General features: G+C 37.3%; 1 protein-coding gene across 7 annotated transcripts in view; it reads right to left on the reverse strand.

Annotated features, from left to right (window-relative positions):
• Positions 1 to 2,570: 2,570 nt before the first annotated feature.
• Positions 2,571 to 16,371, reverse strand: part of DICER1 (dicer 1, ribonuclease III) — a 69,035-nt gene continuing 55,234 nt past the window's right edge. For 6 of the 7 annotated variants that reach the window (XM_061463915.1, XM_061463913.1, XM_061463916.1 and 3 more), the window contains 6 exons: positions 16,121 to 16,276; positions 11,585 to 12,467; positions 9,292 to 9,560; positions 6,618 to 6,780; positions 6,449 to 6,524; positions 2,571 to 6,179 (listed from right to left, as the gene is read on the reverse strand). In XM_061463915.1, coding sequence (XP_061319899.1) covers positions 6,014 to 6,179; positions 6,449 to 6,524; positions 6,618 to 6,780; positions 9,292 to 9,560; positions 11,585 to 12,467; positions 16,121 to 16,276 — 1,713 coding nt within the window. In that variant the 3' untranslated portion in view covers positions 2,571 to 6,013. Of the gene's footprint in view, positions 6,180 to 6,448; positions 6,525 to 6,617; positions 6,781 to 9,291; positions 9,561 to 11,584; positions 12,468 to 16,120; positions 16,277 to 16,371 lie in introns of those variants that run through there. The other variant, XM_061463917.1, reaches the window with a different exon arrangement.

The raw sequence follows: 16,371 nt of genomic DNA on the forward strand, positions 1-16,371 counted from the left end.
TTCAACCACCCTGACATCTGTTGGAGGAATGGTACGGCCTGGCATAAGCTATCCAGGAGGTTCCTCGATTGTGTGGAAGACAACTTCCTTCTGCAAGTAATAGAGGAGCTGGCAAGGAGAGGTGCCATGCTTGACCTTGGGCTCACCAACAGGGAAGGGCTCTTTGGAAATGTGACACTCCAGGGCAGCCTTGGATGCAGCGACCACAGGGTGGTCAAATTCGAGATCCTCAGGACACTGAGAAGAGTGTGCAGCAAGCTCACTGCCCTGGACTTCAAGAGAGCAGACTTTGGCCTCTTCAGGAACCTGCTTAGTAAGGTTCCATGGGATATAGCCCTAGAGGGCAGGGGGGCCCAAGACTGTTGGTTGATATTCAAGGATCACCTGCTCCAAGCTCAGGAGTGTTGCATCCCAACTAGAAGGAAGTGCAGCAGGAGGGCCAGGAGACCTCCTTGGATGGATAAGGAGCTGCTGAGGAAAATTTGAAGGAAAAAAGAGGTTTATAAAAGGTAGAAGCAAGGACAGGCAGCCTGGGAACAATACAGGGATGTTGTCCGGGAAGCTAGGGACCAGTTAGAATTAAACTTGGCTAGGGATGTTAAAGATAACAGGTAGGGATTCTATAGGTACCTAGCGAATAAAAGACTAGGGACAACGTGGGCCCCCTCCAGAAGCTCTCAGGAGAACTGGCTACCCGGGATTTGGAGAAGCCTGGGGTTCTCAATGACTTCTTTGCCTCGGTCTTCACTGGCAAAGGCTCTGACCACACCACCCAAGTCTTGAAAGGCAGACACAGCGACTGTGAGAATGAAAAACTTGGGCCCACTGTCAGAAAGGATCTGGTTCGAGACCATCTTAAGAACCTGAACGCACACAAGTCCATGGGACCTGATGAAATCCATCCATGGGTCCTGAAGGAGCTGGCAAATGAAGTTGCTAAGCCACTGTCCATTATATTTGAGAAATCGTGGCAGTCAGGTGAAGTTCCCAATGACTGGAAAAAGGGAAATATAACCCCCATTTTCAAGAAGGGGAAAATGGATGACCCAGGGAACTACAGACCAGTCAGTCCCACCTCTGTGCCTGGTAAAATCTTGGAGCAGATCATCCTGGAAGGCATGCTAAGGCATGAAAAACATCTTTGTTGCTGACATGGACAGTGGGATTGAGTGCGCCCACACTGAGCTGTGTGGTTTGGTTGATATGCTGGAGGGAAGGAAGGCCATCCAGAGGGACCTTGACAGCCTTACGATGTTTAGCCATGCCAAATGCAAGGTCCTACACCCGGGTCGGAGCAATCCCAGGCACAGCTACAGGTTGGGCAAAGAAGAGATTCAGAGCAGCCCTGTGGAGAAGGACTTGGGGGTGTTGGTCAGTGAGGAACATGAGACAGCAGTGTGCACTCGCAGCCCAGAAAGCCAACCGTATCCTGGGCTCCATCAAAAGGAGCGTGACCAGCAGGTTGAAGGAAGTGATCCTGCCCCTCTACTCTGCTCTCGGAGAATTCACTTGGAGTATTGTGTGCAGTTCTGGTGTCCTCAACATAGAAAGGAACAAGTCCAGAGGAGGGCCACGAGGATGACGAGGGCACTGGAGCACCTCCTGTATGGAGGCAGGCTGAGAAAACTGATGCTGTTTAGCCTGGAGAAGGCTGTGTGGAGCAGCTTTCCAGTATCTGAAGAGGGGCTATAAGGATGCTGGGGAGGGACTCTTCATTAGGGACTGTAGTGATAGGACAAGGGGTAACGGTTAAAACTTAAACAGGGTAAGTTTTGAATGGATATAAGGAAGAAATTCTTTCCTGTTAGGGTGGTGAGGCACTGGAATGGGTTGCCCAGGAAGTTGTGAATGCTCCATCCCTGGAGGTGTTCAAGGTCAAATTGGACAGAGCCTTGTGTGACATGTTTTAGCGTGAGGTGTCCCTGCCCATGGCAGAGGGTTGGAACTAGATGATCTTAAGGTCCTTTCCAACCCTGACTATTCTATGATTCACTCATGTAATAGATACAGATATTTCCATGAGAATGTTTTTGTAGGGATCCCCCCCCGAACATACAAACCCAGAATACTGTTAGAGAGGTAAGTACAGTATCACAGCAGATCATGATGCTACTCCTCTTTTTTGGATAACATGTGCTGCTGTGACTGTGATACAAAGATTTCACCTTCTATACAAATAAATGCATGTAACGTAGCTATGTCATATGCAGTAACATAAACCCCCATAATTTCCAGTGTATACAGGTTCTGTATTTCCTTATAAGGAGGAAAACCCAATCTGCAACATACATATAAACACAAGATCTTCAGGTATGTAAAAGAATGCAGTTACATTGATTAAAATGATACCACATCAATTTGCACCAGCTGAGGATCTGGCACCTCCTCCCTGGGCCACCACTATACTCCTCCCCAGCATGGAAACTGGTTCTTGTCCAAGTTCTTTACTCTGCAGTCACAACTTATTATCGTATAATGAGACTTAAAAATAGTAGGGTTTTTTTCTGTATGGACTTTTAGCAGCATCAAGCTCAACAAACACTTTAGAAGTCACTACTGCGCACTCAAGATTCAGACTGAGCAGAGATTTAGTTGAAGTTGACCAAATCACTAGGGGCCATCTACTCGCAAAAACTACATTATATGCATTATATGTTGGTTTGTTCAGATATAATTACTGGAGTGTCAGAGGTCATTCTAATTTTAATTACTTCACATAACAGTAAAATGATGTAGCAGAAAGACAACAGCTTCAAAATACAATCAAGAGTTGTTGCACATCATTGTTGTATTTTCCCACATACAGTAAAAATGCCACAGACATTACAAATGACCTCAGTTGTGCAAGTAAATGACGCATTGCAGGCATTATAATTATCTTTTTCAAATTCAGTAAATCACAACAGCAGCAAGGCCAAACCACATTTTTCCTCTCTGTTAAGCATTTTTTCCTTGAAATGAGGTAAAGCATGGTACCAAGTGCAATGCTTATTTGTGCTACATGAACAGAACAACGCAAAAAAAAAAAGCCATAAAAATAAAAATGCAGCATAGTTAGGAGGACTGTTTAAAGTACAGTATAACAGGACTTAGATTAAAAAAAAAACAAACCAAACCAAACAAGGTTCATGCCAACTAACCCCCACGCTATTCATTACAAGCCTGTGTGGTTGCTTTTGAAGATGGGTTACAACAGTCCACTTACACTTGTGCTTATAGCATGTCAAGTGATTTCTATCCCAACCTTCAAATGATCAGATTTAGGTCTTTAATAGCATACAATGTCCAATATCAAAATCTTATCAACTGTAGGGTAAAACACACAGATGTGTAACATGGAAACTACTAAGAATTTTCTATCTCAAAGGATAAAAAATATTTCAATGAGGTCACACTGGAAAAAATTACGGCATTTAAAACACATTTAAAAACGCATCAGCAGCAGAAACTACTTTATAGTCAGCCACTACACATTTCAGATTTCCAATTCATAGGCTTTATCTAGTAACAAAGCAATCATTAAACTATTCTGAAACACAGAACAAGTTCAGTTAATTTTCTTTGCATCAAGACACTCTGTAGCACTTTACTGCTAGCAATTACCTAAAACCCCTGAGAATCTATAACCTTGTAATAATCAGTAAGAAATTTTAGGCATTCAAAGACTAACTTAAAGTTTAGTTTTTCGTAACGCAGTTAAAACTACTTAAGACTTTCTAGATGGTCTGATTTCATCTGCTGATTGATGTCTGGCCAGAAATACAGAACTGTTAACATTAATAATCATGTATTTTTGCTAGAAAACTTCACTCCTACCATGAAAAAAGAGCTGTAACTTAAACCAGTGACCTTTAAAAGCAAAAGAAAACAAAACAAAACAGTTAAAAAAATTTACCTTTGAAAATTCAGACTGTGTGTTTTTACTATTCCATCTCATTTACACTTGTTTTATATACATCAAGACTTGCAGGTCTTGTATTTCCCTGTTACATTTTCATGACTGAAGTACCAAACAAATGCTTTTATAAGCTAGTATTTTAATTCTTGTTCTCACTACTATAACAATGCTGCTTTCAAACATAAGAATGGTCCTTTTTGCAGAATGAAAAATGACTCAGATATAAAACATGAACTCTTGAAAACTGTATTTCAGAAAAGCTTAATGTCTATCCCTTGTCACTAAGGCATTTATTTTCTTTTGTTAAGAAAGCAAGAGCTGACAGTTTTCGTTTTGTTTTAGTGTGCATTTCTGAGGAAAGGAAAAGGGTTTAAAAGCAGGAAATACAGTATTTATTTGTAATTTAATACATAGGACACAGCATCAACTTCAAACTATTGTGCTGGAAAACGTTAAAACACCTTGCTCTGCTTTCTCAAACTTCAAGCATAATTAACAGGGCAAAATTGCAGCAAACCTCTATTGATACTGGTGGGAATACGAGACCCACAGCTTTTTTTTAAAAGGTAAATTAAGAGGTATTATAGTTACAGTGCAAAAAATTAAAATTTCAAGCATAATATATAAACATAGCACCAAAACAGAAAAACGCATGCAAAAAAAAAAAAAAAAAGGAAAGAAAAGAGAAGAAAAAAAAAAGAACTGAGGTATTTAAGTAAAGAGTGCCTACAAAGATCTAATTAAAGAAGTAGAGGCAAAGCCTAAAAGTATGATTTCCACCCCCTGCCCCCAGCAGACCAAAACACCAATGAGCTAGTTTCTCTAAATTAAGGACCTAAATCACAGATGTATCAAAAGTACGGCAGTTGTATCTCATACATCAACTTTCATGTTATTTAACAGCACAGCTTTGGTAGGCGAAATATGCATGCAACTCTGAAAAGTACAGTAAGAAATTTATGTGGAAATATCTTTAAGTGTAAAGGTGCTCTGTTTGTTAAATACGTAACCAATTGACTATAAAATCTGCAGCATATTTAAGGTGTGATATGTCAAAGGTTATTTTGTTAGAGTGACAGTTTGTACTGTGCAATTTTTCATTACTGTTTCCAGTACTGGAACTATCTAGCTTGTATGTTTGTGTAAAATTGGAATTTTAACCAAAGACCATACTTGTTTATGGTATAAAAAAACCAAAAAAACAACAACTTTCAACTAACCACCTCCTCAGAATTGTTAAAAACAACCTAATTACATATATATGAATACAATTTCTATTATAATCCCGTAATAAGTCACAGCTATAGTAATGAGTTGTACTGTAAATATAGAGCTGTATCATTGCAAAATGCATAATAAAATTAAGGGAATGTAAAACAGCTTGTTCCAAAAAAAGATCAGAAATTAAAAGATTATTAATGAGGGTTTATTTATTTTTAAGGCAAGAACCTTTTTTTATGCAAGACTGTGTGGCATAATGAAACGGAAGTTTCATTCTACTAGTATGCCAGCCTTTTCAATTAGAATCTGTCCCTAACAAATAAGTGCAATAATGATTGGGAATGCCATCTTAATGTAAAAAGATGACATGGAGAGATTAAAAAAAAAAAAAAGAAAAACAAAAAAGAAAAACAAGAGAGAATACTGGCACACTTATTCTTTCTTATACCCAATCATCCAGCACAGTTTATCAACTGCTTTATGACTGGCACTAGTGCACAGACTGAAGAATTTCAAGATTACTATATATAAATCTAGCAACTGCATTAGGCATAAGCTCCCTGGCCTTCTAACACTAAGCAAAGCTGTACTGACAATAAAAGTAAACCATAAAGACCTGACAACAATTATTCTGAACACTTGCTAAATGTCATCATTAAAGCACTCTCGTGATTAAACAAAGCAGAAGTGAGGAAAGAAGACAAGATTGTGTTTGCGCAAAAAACTATAACTACAGTTAGTTCCAAAATTTTATACACGTTAAATGTTTTGTTATCTATTCTGTTATCAAACAAACTTTAAATTCTGTCTTCCAATTTGTTCCTCTCAACATCAACATTTTTAAAAATTTTCTTTATTTGTGTTTTTTCCCCCCATTTTTTTTTAAGAGGAGTCTCAGCTGTTTGGGACCTGAGGTTGATTTGCTTTGAGGCTTCGTAGTGCTCTTCTCGCAGCTGCAGATTTGGCAATCCTGTAGCTTCTGCCAACACCTTTAAACTTTCCCTTTCCTACAACTTCCACTGTTACTCTGACCTTTCCATCGTAAGTTCTTTCTGCAGGACTGCAAAAATATACACAAAAATTACTTAGTCCTTAAGTAAGTTAATGTGAAATAAAGAGACCTATATTCTCTTTTCTACAGAAGTTAAAGCAGTATAGTTAAACAGAAATTGTTACTTTTCTCAAAGTTATGCAATAAAAAGCAATAAAATCAGTGAACACAATGATCATGCTAGCTACTTAGTGCAAAAGAAATTAATTTTGGACATTTATGAAGCACAGCTTAAAAATATTTTATGGCAGTGTGTACCAAAGGAAGCATATTCTCACCTAAATTTGGCTGTCTCTGGCTCCATCTCCAGCAGCTCTCGCACTGGAGAACGGGGCACATTAGCAGAAAATTTCTCTATTTGGAAGGGGAAAAAAAAAAAATTAGCTTTCTTCTCTTCATAGCAGATGGCACTTAATTATTATTTTCTTTTCTGAAAGCAGACAATACCTATTAATGGCCTCATCATTGGATAGTACACTTGCCACACCATTTCCAAAGACATTCCGCTATCCATATAAATGGCACCAGCAAGAGACTCAAATATATCCCCCATGGCCTTTGGTACTTCAATGTCTTCCTCTTTTTCTTCATCTTCTTCAGATCTTCTGAGCTGTTAGCAATTAAAAAAAGCAGGGGGATGCAGGAAGAAAGGAGGAAGAGAGAAACAATTGCATATTTTAAAATAAAAAGATCTTCAGAAATGTAAGCTCTCTTTCACGCTACCCTGTGCTGCTTCCTTTAAGCTTTTCACTGACAATTTTCCACAGTGAAATTGTTCTTTTATTTCCCAACAAAACTAAGCTGCTGGATATGTCATTTTTCAAATGCAAAAATAATTCCAAGCACCATTCTGTACAGAGACCTCATGTGCTTTGTGAATTCCTCATGTAATTCTGTAGGATTTTACCATGGGTCTGTTTTTTCCAATAAGAAACAGACTTGGCTCAATCAGTTAATACTAGAAAGCTACGCATAATAAAGGAAGATTTCACACATTAGGCATCTCCTAGAAGTAGCTTCAAAAATCTGTATGAAAGCTTCAAAATCTCTGGACGAAAGTTGGGTGTACTTTTCCTTATCTCATTTACCCCAGAAGACAAGCATGAAACAAGTACCAGTAAACTGAGCCATTAATAAGTGATAACCAGCAACATGAGATAGCTAGCAGGCACACTTAGCTATCTTTTAAAGGTAGCAGGCAGTGTTTTCTTCTATGCTACTATCTTCAGACAATAGCACAGTCTCATTATTAAAGCTAAACTTTCAGCCTATGTTTTAGAGACCTTGAGTTAATCTAATCCTTTACCAGAAATACATCAAATACATACAATATACATTCACCTAAGTCCAAACAAAGTGATCTGAAACAGAAATTTTTGACCATAACGCTCCTCTGCCTAAAAGGAAGTAAGTTCGTCTTTTCTCCCAGCAACTACCTTCTCACTGCGTTGGGTTTAAACCCCAAGGTAGGGGCCAATGTCAGTCCTCTTAAGAGCCACCAAAATACTTCATGAACCAGTACAACCCAGTATTTCTACCCAAAATAAATCAAACAAGAAATCAGAGCTGATGTGTAAACACTCCAAACAGGAATTTTAATGTTAAAAAACAAGTTCAACTCTTCTGAATAGTGTATTTCATACCAAGTGCAAACTTAAGCACTTTTGAGTTATACTGAAATAACAGGAGAGAGAAATTAAGAGCTATAAAGCAAGGGACAACAGATGTTTCACGAGTGGTATCTGAAAAAAGCAAAGCAGATGATGTGGAGACACACATGGAAACCAGCCTAGCTGGCATGAACTGCAGAAACAAAGACTCTTCATTAACTCTGATGAAATAAGAGTTTCAGTAATTCAGTGCCAGACCAAGATAGGGAGCAGGCGCAGGGACAGCGAAACAAGAATTTTATTTGAAACAGCTATCACACAATTTGGTTGCAACTTCGGAGGAAGTTTCTAGGCAATCTTTTTGCATACCAGCAAAAAACTGAACGAACTTAGAAATCACTACTCTGAGGTCTTCAAATAAGTTTTTAGCCTTTTCACTCATAGATTTCACTCTGCAACACAGTGCAAGGGCTGTAAAAACATGTTTGTAACAGAAGTATTTTGACTGCCAAGCTTCTAAGTTGTGTAGCAAAAAGAAGAAATTACTAAAGACGAAGATAACACGTTTGTTGAGTGCTGGAGTATTCTCTGATAGAATACTTTTCAAGAGATTGGTCACAGTTTTTCAGAAGACAAACTATGAGGGTTATGCATTGGATAACACTCCTAAAGAAAGGATAATGAGAAAGTCCATCTCTTCCAGGACCCTGATTAGAATTTGATTCACAAGACCCCTGCTCTCATACATCTTCTGAGCAGCTTATCTAAATGAATTAGTTTTAGACTAATGGATCTCCAGCAAATAGATGTTCACTACCATTAGGTTTCTTCCTGCATAGCACAGATAGGATCTGTGCTTGCAGGTCTTCAGTTAAACTATCTTTCAAGTGGTTTATTTGAAAGATGCATGCAATGTTTCCCTGGTTAGCAGATATAAAGCCCTCAGGAGCATGTCACACATACTTGAGCACAGTGCAGTAACACCTGCTCCAGCAGAAATATTCAAAAGAAAAATGGTGGAAACCTCTGTCAGTGTGCTACATTAAATAATCTCCACATAGTCCAAAGGTAGTATTGCTCATAATGTTGCATGGATATCCTATACTAAGTCAGTATTAACTCATTAACTCTTTGTCATGATTTTATGATGTAGTAGTAGCTTCCAGGCTAAGTGGTCCTGCTCCCCCCCTGCCTGCATACTGTTCTAACAATAACACAAAAGTGAAATAGTGACTGAAATCAAAGGTCACAAAAATCTAGAGGCAAACTGTTTTCAATTTAATTATTTTATGAAAGTTCTTTATACTTTCTAAAGATTGTATTTTAATTTGCATATTGTATGCTTTGTTACTGGGAGCCTGCTTCTTTGGTTGCTGTGTGCATAAAACTAAAGTATTACAAAATGTAATACAAAAATGTATTAAAAAGTATTACAAAAATGTCCATCACTATGAAATCCAGTAGCATGTTTCAAATCAGATACTGAACACATTTCTTCTACTTCCACTAACCTCAGAATCCATTCCTTGCATTTCATTCTTTTCCATTTGAAACTGCACAAAGTCATCAATAACATGAAATAGTTCAGGAGAGACAGCTTTGAAGTACTTGTGGTAGTCATACTTAACAGCTAATGATGCAAAAATGGTATTATTGACTAGAGCAGATCGCAGGTCAGTAAGAACTCCTGGAGAGTGTTGCCGTGGGTCTTCATAAAGGTGCTTGGTTATGAGGTAGTCCAGAATTGCATCTCCCAGGAATTCTAAGCGCTGGTAACAATCTTAAAGCATTGGAAATAAAAGAATGTACAACACCACAATTAAGTTTAACACACACATTCTTTCCAGGACATTCTGGATAAGAGGTCTGGTACACTGCCATTTAAATTCCACAAACTAGCCAATTCTCAGAGGAGACAATCTGTTTTTTTAAAAAAGGTATCTTTGTGTTCAGAGAGATTAGTTATTGAATTCTTTTTTTAAAAAAATCAGAAAAAAACAGATATTACATCTAATAATAGACATTTTTTAACTAAATATTAACTTGCCAGGCTAGCAAACCATTTGTGTTTATAATCAATTAATGCTTTTACTCAAAATCTTTACCACTGCACCAAGAAAGATCAAAAAAAGTAAAATTAAGGGATTGCACTAGCAAGCTGATCTGAAAATGGTAACAGTTAAACCTCAAAAAATTCATAAGAAAACAATGCAACAAAAGCAGGAGGAACATACAATCTCAGATTTTTCATCTAATTCACCACACACTTAGATTTCTCAAAAACCATTGAACTAAGATTCCCATTAAGAATGGGTCTTTTAAACTGGAAACTAAAATTGTCAAGCATTGGCTCTTTGGAAAATTGGCAGGGGACAGGAATGGAGAGCTATGCAAATCTATTTTTAGAACATAAACAAAAGCAAAAAGCAGTCTTGAAAGTAAACAAGGATGGGTAGATAGAAAGAAAGGAAGACAGAATTACTACAAAAGTAACATGAGAGTGAAATGGCTAGCACTAAGCTGTTTTTATAGCAGCTGTACCTATGATACTGCCAGATGTTGATTACTAGCTACTCCTTAACAGAAGTTACAAGCAACAGCAATTCATAGCTGCCTTATGTGGTAAACAGAAATGAAACCAAAACTTTTGGACCCAACAACACAATTTCAGCTAGACACTATGCCTCAAGGTTTCTGTTAGTATGCATGTATATGTGTGTAAAGGGATTATCTACCTTCTATATGTTTTGTGAAATATTTGTGAAAAGTAAATACATAGACAGTAGTATTACCTAGAATAAAAAGCTAAAGGAGCATTCCAGTGTACATTGTGAATTGTTTTCGATGTACTAACACTGTCAAAACAACTTCTTTAATTAAATCAGAACTTTCTTACTCCTTGGTATAAAGAACCAATTCACTTCGGGGAAAAATTCAGACTGCTGACTGCACAAGAATTTGCCATTCACTTCTAACAGGGCTGGAATTTACCATAGTTTGGTTTTAATTGTATATTATAATAGCAAAATATTTAAAGTTTTAGAATGAACAAATACTATGCTAATTGGCATAAGCAAAAGTTATTCAAGATCACAGAAACACAAACTTGTGCTGCTGTAAAATCTTCTGTGAGAGCATGTAGAGAAACATTAAGCAGTTAGCCTGAAATAAATATTTAGCCTGATTTAGTCAATTGCTTCAAACTTGGACTTTAAATATATACTCAATACAATGCCTAGACTTAAACTATGCCTTCTAATTCACAACTTCAAAGGGAAGTCTCCATATGGTATAGTCCTACAGACTATTCAGCTAATTAAAGTTGTATAGTCTAGTTTTAATCTTCAGAAGTATGGTCAAAGGGCAATATTCTTGGGATTAAATTATGGACAAATTTGCTAAATATATTTGCAAAACATGATTGCTACTTCTAGAAGTATACTGCAATTTTCCAGAGTTCTACAAGAACTTATTTCAGCTAAATAAGGATCTAATGTCAGTCACATACACTAGTGATACAGCCAAGATGAAAAATGCTGCTCTTTCCCAAAACTTGATTAAGACTTCAGTAAGTCTTCTATCTACCTCAAATCAAAATATGAATAATCACTGAGATACAGCTTTCACACATATCCCCCTCCTGAAATAAAGAGCAAGACAGTATTTTCAAAGACTTAATATTCAGAGACTATTGTCTTTTAAAGAAACATGTTGTCTAAAAAAAACTGTACAGGAACACATCATACACTGCTTCTCCTGTATTTACAATATGGGGAAAAACCCCACTCGTTTAAGACTACTTACCAGTAATGGTATTATAATGGTACGAGGCATGAGTAAATGCTTGAAGAAGATAAGCCTTGTTCTTAAAACTGTAGTTTATTTTCTTCTCGAAGTTTTCAAAACCAGAAATAAGGTGATTTAGGGTTTTTTCAGCATCTGGGTGATCAAACATACACCTTGGCGGAATCTTCAAACAACCATACTCTAGGTCTTTATACAGAGAAGCCTCTGAATTAGGTATAGAAGCAGAAATAGAGTCTGATGAAAGATTTTTCTCCTCGCTGCTACAATTCTCTCTGCTAGCACACAAAGTGCCTTCCCAATCAGTCTTTTTAATTACAGGGAGCACCTTCAGCCCCAGTGAACACAGGAAAAGCTGAGCAGCTCTTTCACCACAGCTGGTCAGATAGCAGCCCAACAGGGCTTCCACGCAGTCTGCAATGCTTTTGTCAGCAATACACTGTTCTGTATGCAAGTCATATGAGATAGACTGTTTTCCCGCATCAACACCACAGTTTTCTTCTGATGGATTCCAGAAGCCCACTACAAAATCATCCTCTTCAACAGCTTTGCTAGGATCCAGATAGCACATAGCATCCCACGAGCTATAGTCAAAATCATCAAAATCTGATGAAAATTGAACATTACCCAGGGAAGACTTCTTGGGTGCTTTCCATTCATAGTTTGAATCAGTGGTTGAAAAGTGAGAGAGAGAAATTTTCTTCACAAAAGCCCCTGATCCCATTAACATATTATCAATGAATTTGATATGCTCCTGATCATACTCCAGAAAATCATCTTCAAAGTCTGTTTCTTCCTTGGGTAACCTCCACATTAGGTTTTGATCCTCTTCATCATTTTCATAATTATCAATTTTGCCATTAGCCAACAAGTTCTCCTTTGTCTATGAAAGAACACAAAAAATATGGTACCAAAGAAGGAAATGAGAAACTTTTATTCCAGAACTGTCAGAAGTGTGGGATTTGAGTAGTGTCTGCTAACAATATGACTGATTTTTTTTTCATGTTTCTAATTACATTGTCTGATCAGCTGCACAATACAACCTCAATTTACACTAGCATTTTAAGACCAGAATAACTGTCTTAGAATATAAACACTTTATTACTAACCTATAATAGCACATATTCTACATATAACATGCAGCATTTCATAGAAACTTGTGCTTATACTAGAATATGGTGCATCTGGGATTAACTAAATCCACTAAACATTAGACATTTGTATACCAAGCAGACAAAGGAATTCTATACTAACAGATCTGGAGAAGTACAAGGAACATTTTCTGGGTGCATCCTTCCCTCTATCTGCTAAGTAAGGCTAATACAAACGGTGACCCAAACCAATTCTGAAGATTCTTTATACATCCTTCTACAGCAAATACTAAGGGACTTGCAGGACTTGCTATAGTCATAATCAAGATAATCTCAGTTTCTGGACACATAATTGGAAAATGCATTCCATGTAAAAACTGTAAGAACTTCTTTACCCTAGTTCTTCAATAATAATCACCTGAACCAGCAAAATACCTTTCTCTATGTTCTCAAACACAGCTGCTAATTAATTCAGTCTACTTGGCAAACTAGTAGAAAGTAAGTTTAGTGTACCAGTGTAGGTGATTTTTTATTGCAGATCAAAACTGGAAGTCTAATACCAGTTAGTTGGCAAGAACCTAATGCTTATGTGTGTGGCTGTCTTCACTGCATAGGTTGGGGACTCAAGAAATGATCTGGCTGCTTATCATATAGTAGATATAGAACAATTCTTTTCTTCTGCAAGAACCACAGTGCAAGTTAATAATTCTCAGTTTTAACAAATATACTATCTCTCCAGTTTTCCATTCATTTAATATCACCAGGATTTCAATATGGCAAGTCTAAAAATGTAAAAGCAGTTTTTAAACTGAATATTAACATATTCATGAAATCATGAAGTAGATGCAAAGGCAAATAGTATTAATCCTTTAACAAGTAAATACTGGCTTAAAGTTTTGGGTTGTTTCAGGCTGTACTTACAGCCTTAACTTATCAAGTTAAAGTTGTCACCAATTTTCTAATACTTACATACATACCCACACCAGCAAAACTAATGATGTCTCATGTCTTTTCCCTGCTCATATTAAGCAAACTGGTATGGACTGATGTAAATTATAAATTGAACGCAGATATGCCCAAGCTATACAATGATGTATAATTCGCCATGGCCCCAATCCAGGAGAGCACTTAAACATATTAGCTAAATGCACAAGTAGTCTTCCTAACATCAAAAGACTATTCACAGACTCAAACCAGCATCACTGATGTCAGCGGGAATTCTGCCACTTAATTTGATAGAAGCAAGATCAGATTCAAAGTGCTTTTCTGGAATGGGTCCTGAAAGCCAACACCATTTTGAATCAAGCGAAACAGCTCATATCTGCCCTCAATCTATGTATGTCATATTATAGGTCTCAGACACTTAATCTTACATATCTGTGAACCAGATGCTACCATGGGGGACCTGTCCCTCTGGGCCAAATGCACAACTCTCTAGATGTGTGGATGGGTGGCAGCTGTAAGGTGCACTAGGCAACGCTTGAAATCAGCTAAGGATCAGATCACAGCATTCCTCATCAGGACAGAGGAGGCTTAGTGAGATTTAGTGCTGGCAGGGGCAGGGGAAAAAAGTGGCTACAGAAATTCAGTTTAGACATTTGCCAAAAGAATTTCTGCTGCTGTAATTACCCATCTCACATATACACATCTGGGATTTCCGTAGATTTAACTGATCAGAAAGAGATAGCAACACTTGATTTTACATAGCTGTTTTGGATACTAGTAGCAGTATAATGCTCAAAGTAAGACTAATTTAACCAGTCCCAATTAGAGCTAGTGCTGATTTTTTTCTTGTTACATACCACCTGTCATATCTGTCACTGAAAAAAATACACTGATACATCTCTAGCTAGATGACTCAAAACAGATTGCTGTCTGCTTTCACAAAGATTTAATAAGTGATAAATTTAATTCTTACTACAATTTCATTCACAATTTTCTTAAATTCATTTTAATTAGCAGAATGGCTACATGAACTACCCTAACATTGTTTGCACACTGCTTCATGTATAAAAAAAGTAATAAAAATATAAGTGATGAGAATGAACAGTAGCTGAAGGAGCCGGGAAGCAAGTCTGATAGGTCATTACTTTCATCAGACAGCATTTAAAAACATTAATCAATGATGATCCTCAAAAACCAAACCTTTTCTTAAAGAATACCTGATTGATTTTGAGTTAGTTATGGCCACTTACAAGCTAAATACATGTAAGTGCTTCTTTCATGCTTTTTTGAAATAAACTACCTGATCAAATTAACAGAGGAAGATCCTTCCCCTTAATAAAGCCTGGTAACACAAAAATGCCAACATCTGACTAGGATGTTTTTGTAATAATCTGTCATAATAATATGAGATTTTCTAGCCCCAGTTACAGTCCATCAGCCCATGGATGGAGAATGAAAATTATATGCAAGAAAGCAAAATATCTACTTGGCACAAACCCCAGTACTACTTAATTGCACCACAGTCTGCATTTTGGTCTGAAATTGTGTATTTTATTTACAAATAAACAGTGACTAGCAAGGAGAAAGAGGCCACTAAAATGTTATGGTGAACTGAAAGCTTCTACAAAATAACGATTAACTCCTGTCCCAAATGTACTGTCTTACTTTTAGAAAGGTACAGCAGTAAGTCTCTTTGAAATGGAAATCTTGGCACACACAGTAATCAGGTTGGTTCATTCTGAAATAAGCATTTATTTGCACGGTACATCTAACTAACAGTCCTCCCATGTGCCCTCTGGTGGTTCTACAATCGAGTATGGTCTTCAGATTTGGGGAAAAGAAAAAAAAAATACCTCCACCTTCTTCCTTGACCTCCAAACCATTCTCGAAACACTTAAAGATTATATTACTGACTGCTGTGATCAGTGATATTTCTTGCACACACAATCCTACTACAAACATACAATGCGTTTAGTCAGAAAATAATTGGAACTGCTCCTAATTAAGATTTGTCGTTTTGAAGCTTTAGACAGTGAGGGTGGCTACCCCAGCATTGTATTTTGGATGCAAAGTAGCCTTCAGCCATACCCATGGTGTAAGCTAACAGCAACCAATACTGAACATTTTCTCAAGCCGGTTCAATCTTCATTCTCAGCACTATGAAAACCAACTCCGTTTCATATATTCTATGAAGGTGAACTCATTTATTTCAGAAAAACTCCTGAGAGTACACGAACTACAAACAAAACATTTTTTCTTCTCTACTTTTCTATTAATATGCACACTCATTATTGGATGATGTTCAGTAAATTTCCTTTCTACAGGTTCTATTCCGGATCAGTTTTCCTCTAATTTTCCATAAGTTAAGGAGAAGTTTTAGAAAGGAAACAAAGATACAGATCCACATTTTTAGCAAAATATCTGGGGGTTAGAAGGAGGTAGGGGTGAGAGAATACAGACGTGAATAGTTACTCCTCAGCATAGTTAAATCAAGTCTTACCACTTCATCCTTCTCCCACTTATCAGTGTTGCTCTTATCCTGGTTCACTATGTAACCAGGAGGAAGCCAGTTGACCGGGGGATCAAAAATTGATACCACCATACGACTAGGCAGTCCTTTCTTTTTTCCAAGGCGATACAAGTTACAGTTGCTGACCTTCAAGAAAAACACATTCTCATAAACCTCTGGACATACATATATTTAGGTTAAAATGCAAAAGGAGCAAAACAAGTTTACACGTCAAGCCAGAT

The sequence above is a fragment of the Pezoporus flaviventris genome, unplaced genomic scaffold (genome assembly GCF_033815535.1).
Source record: "Pezoporus flaviventris isolate CSIRO_AGI_PZ_B2104156 unplaced genomic scaffold, CSIRO_AGI_Pfla_v1 ptg000036l, whole genome shotgun sequence".
Taxonomy (NCBI): Eukaryota; Metazoa; Chordata; class Aves; order Psittaciformes; family Psittacidae; genus Pezoporus; species Pezoporus flaviventris.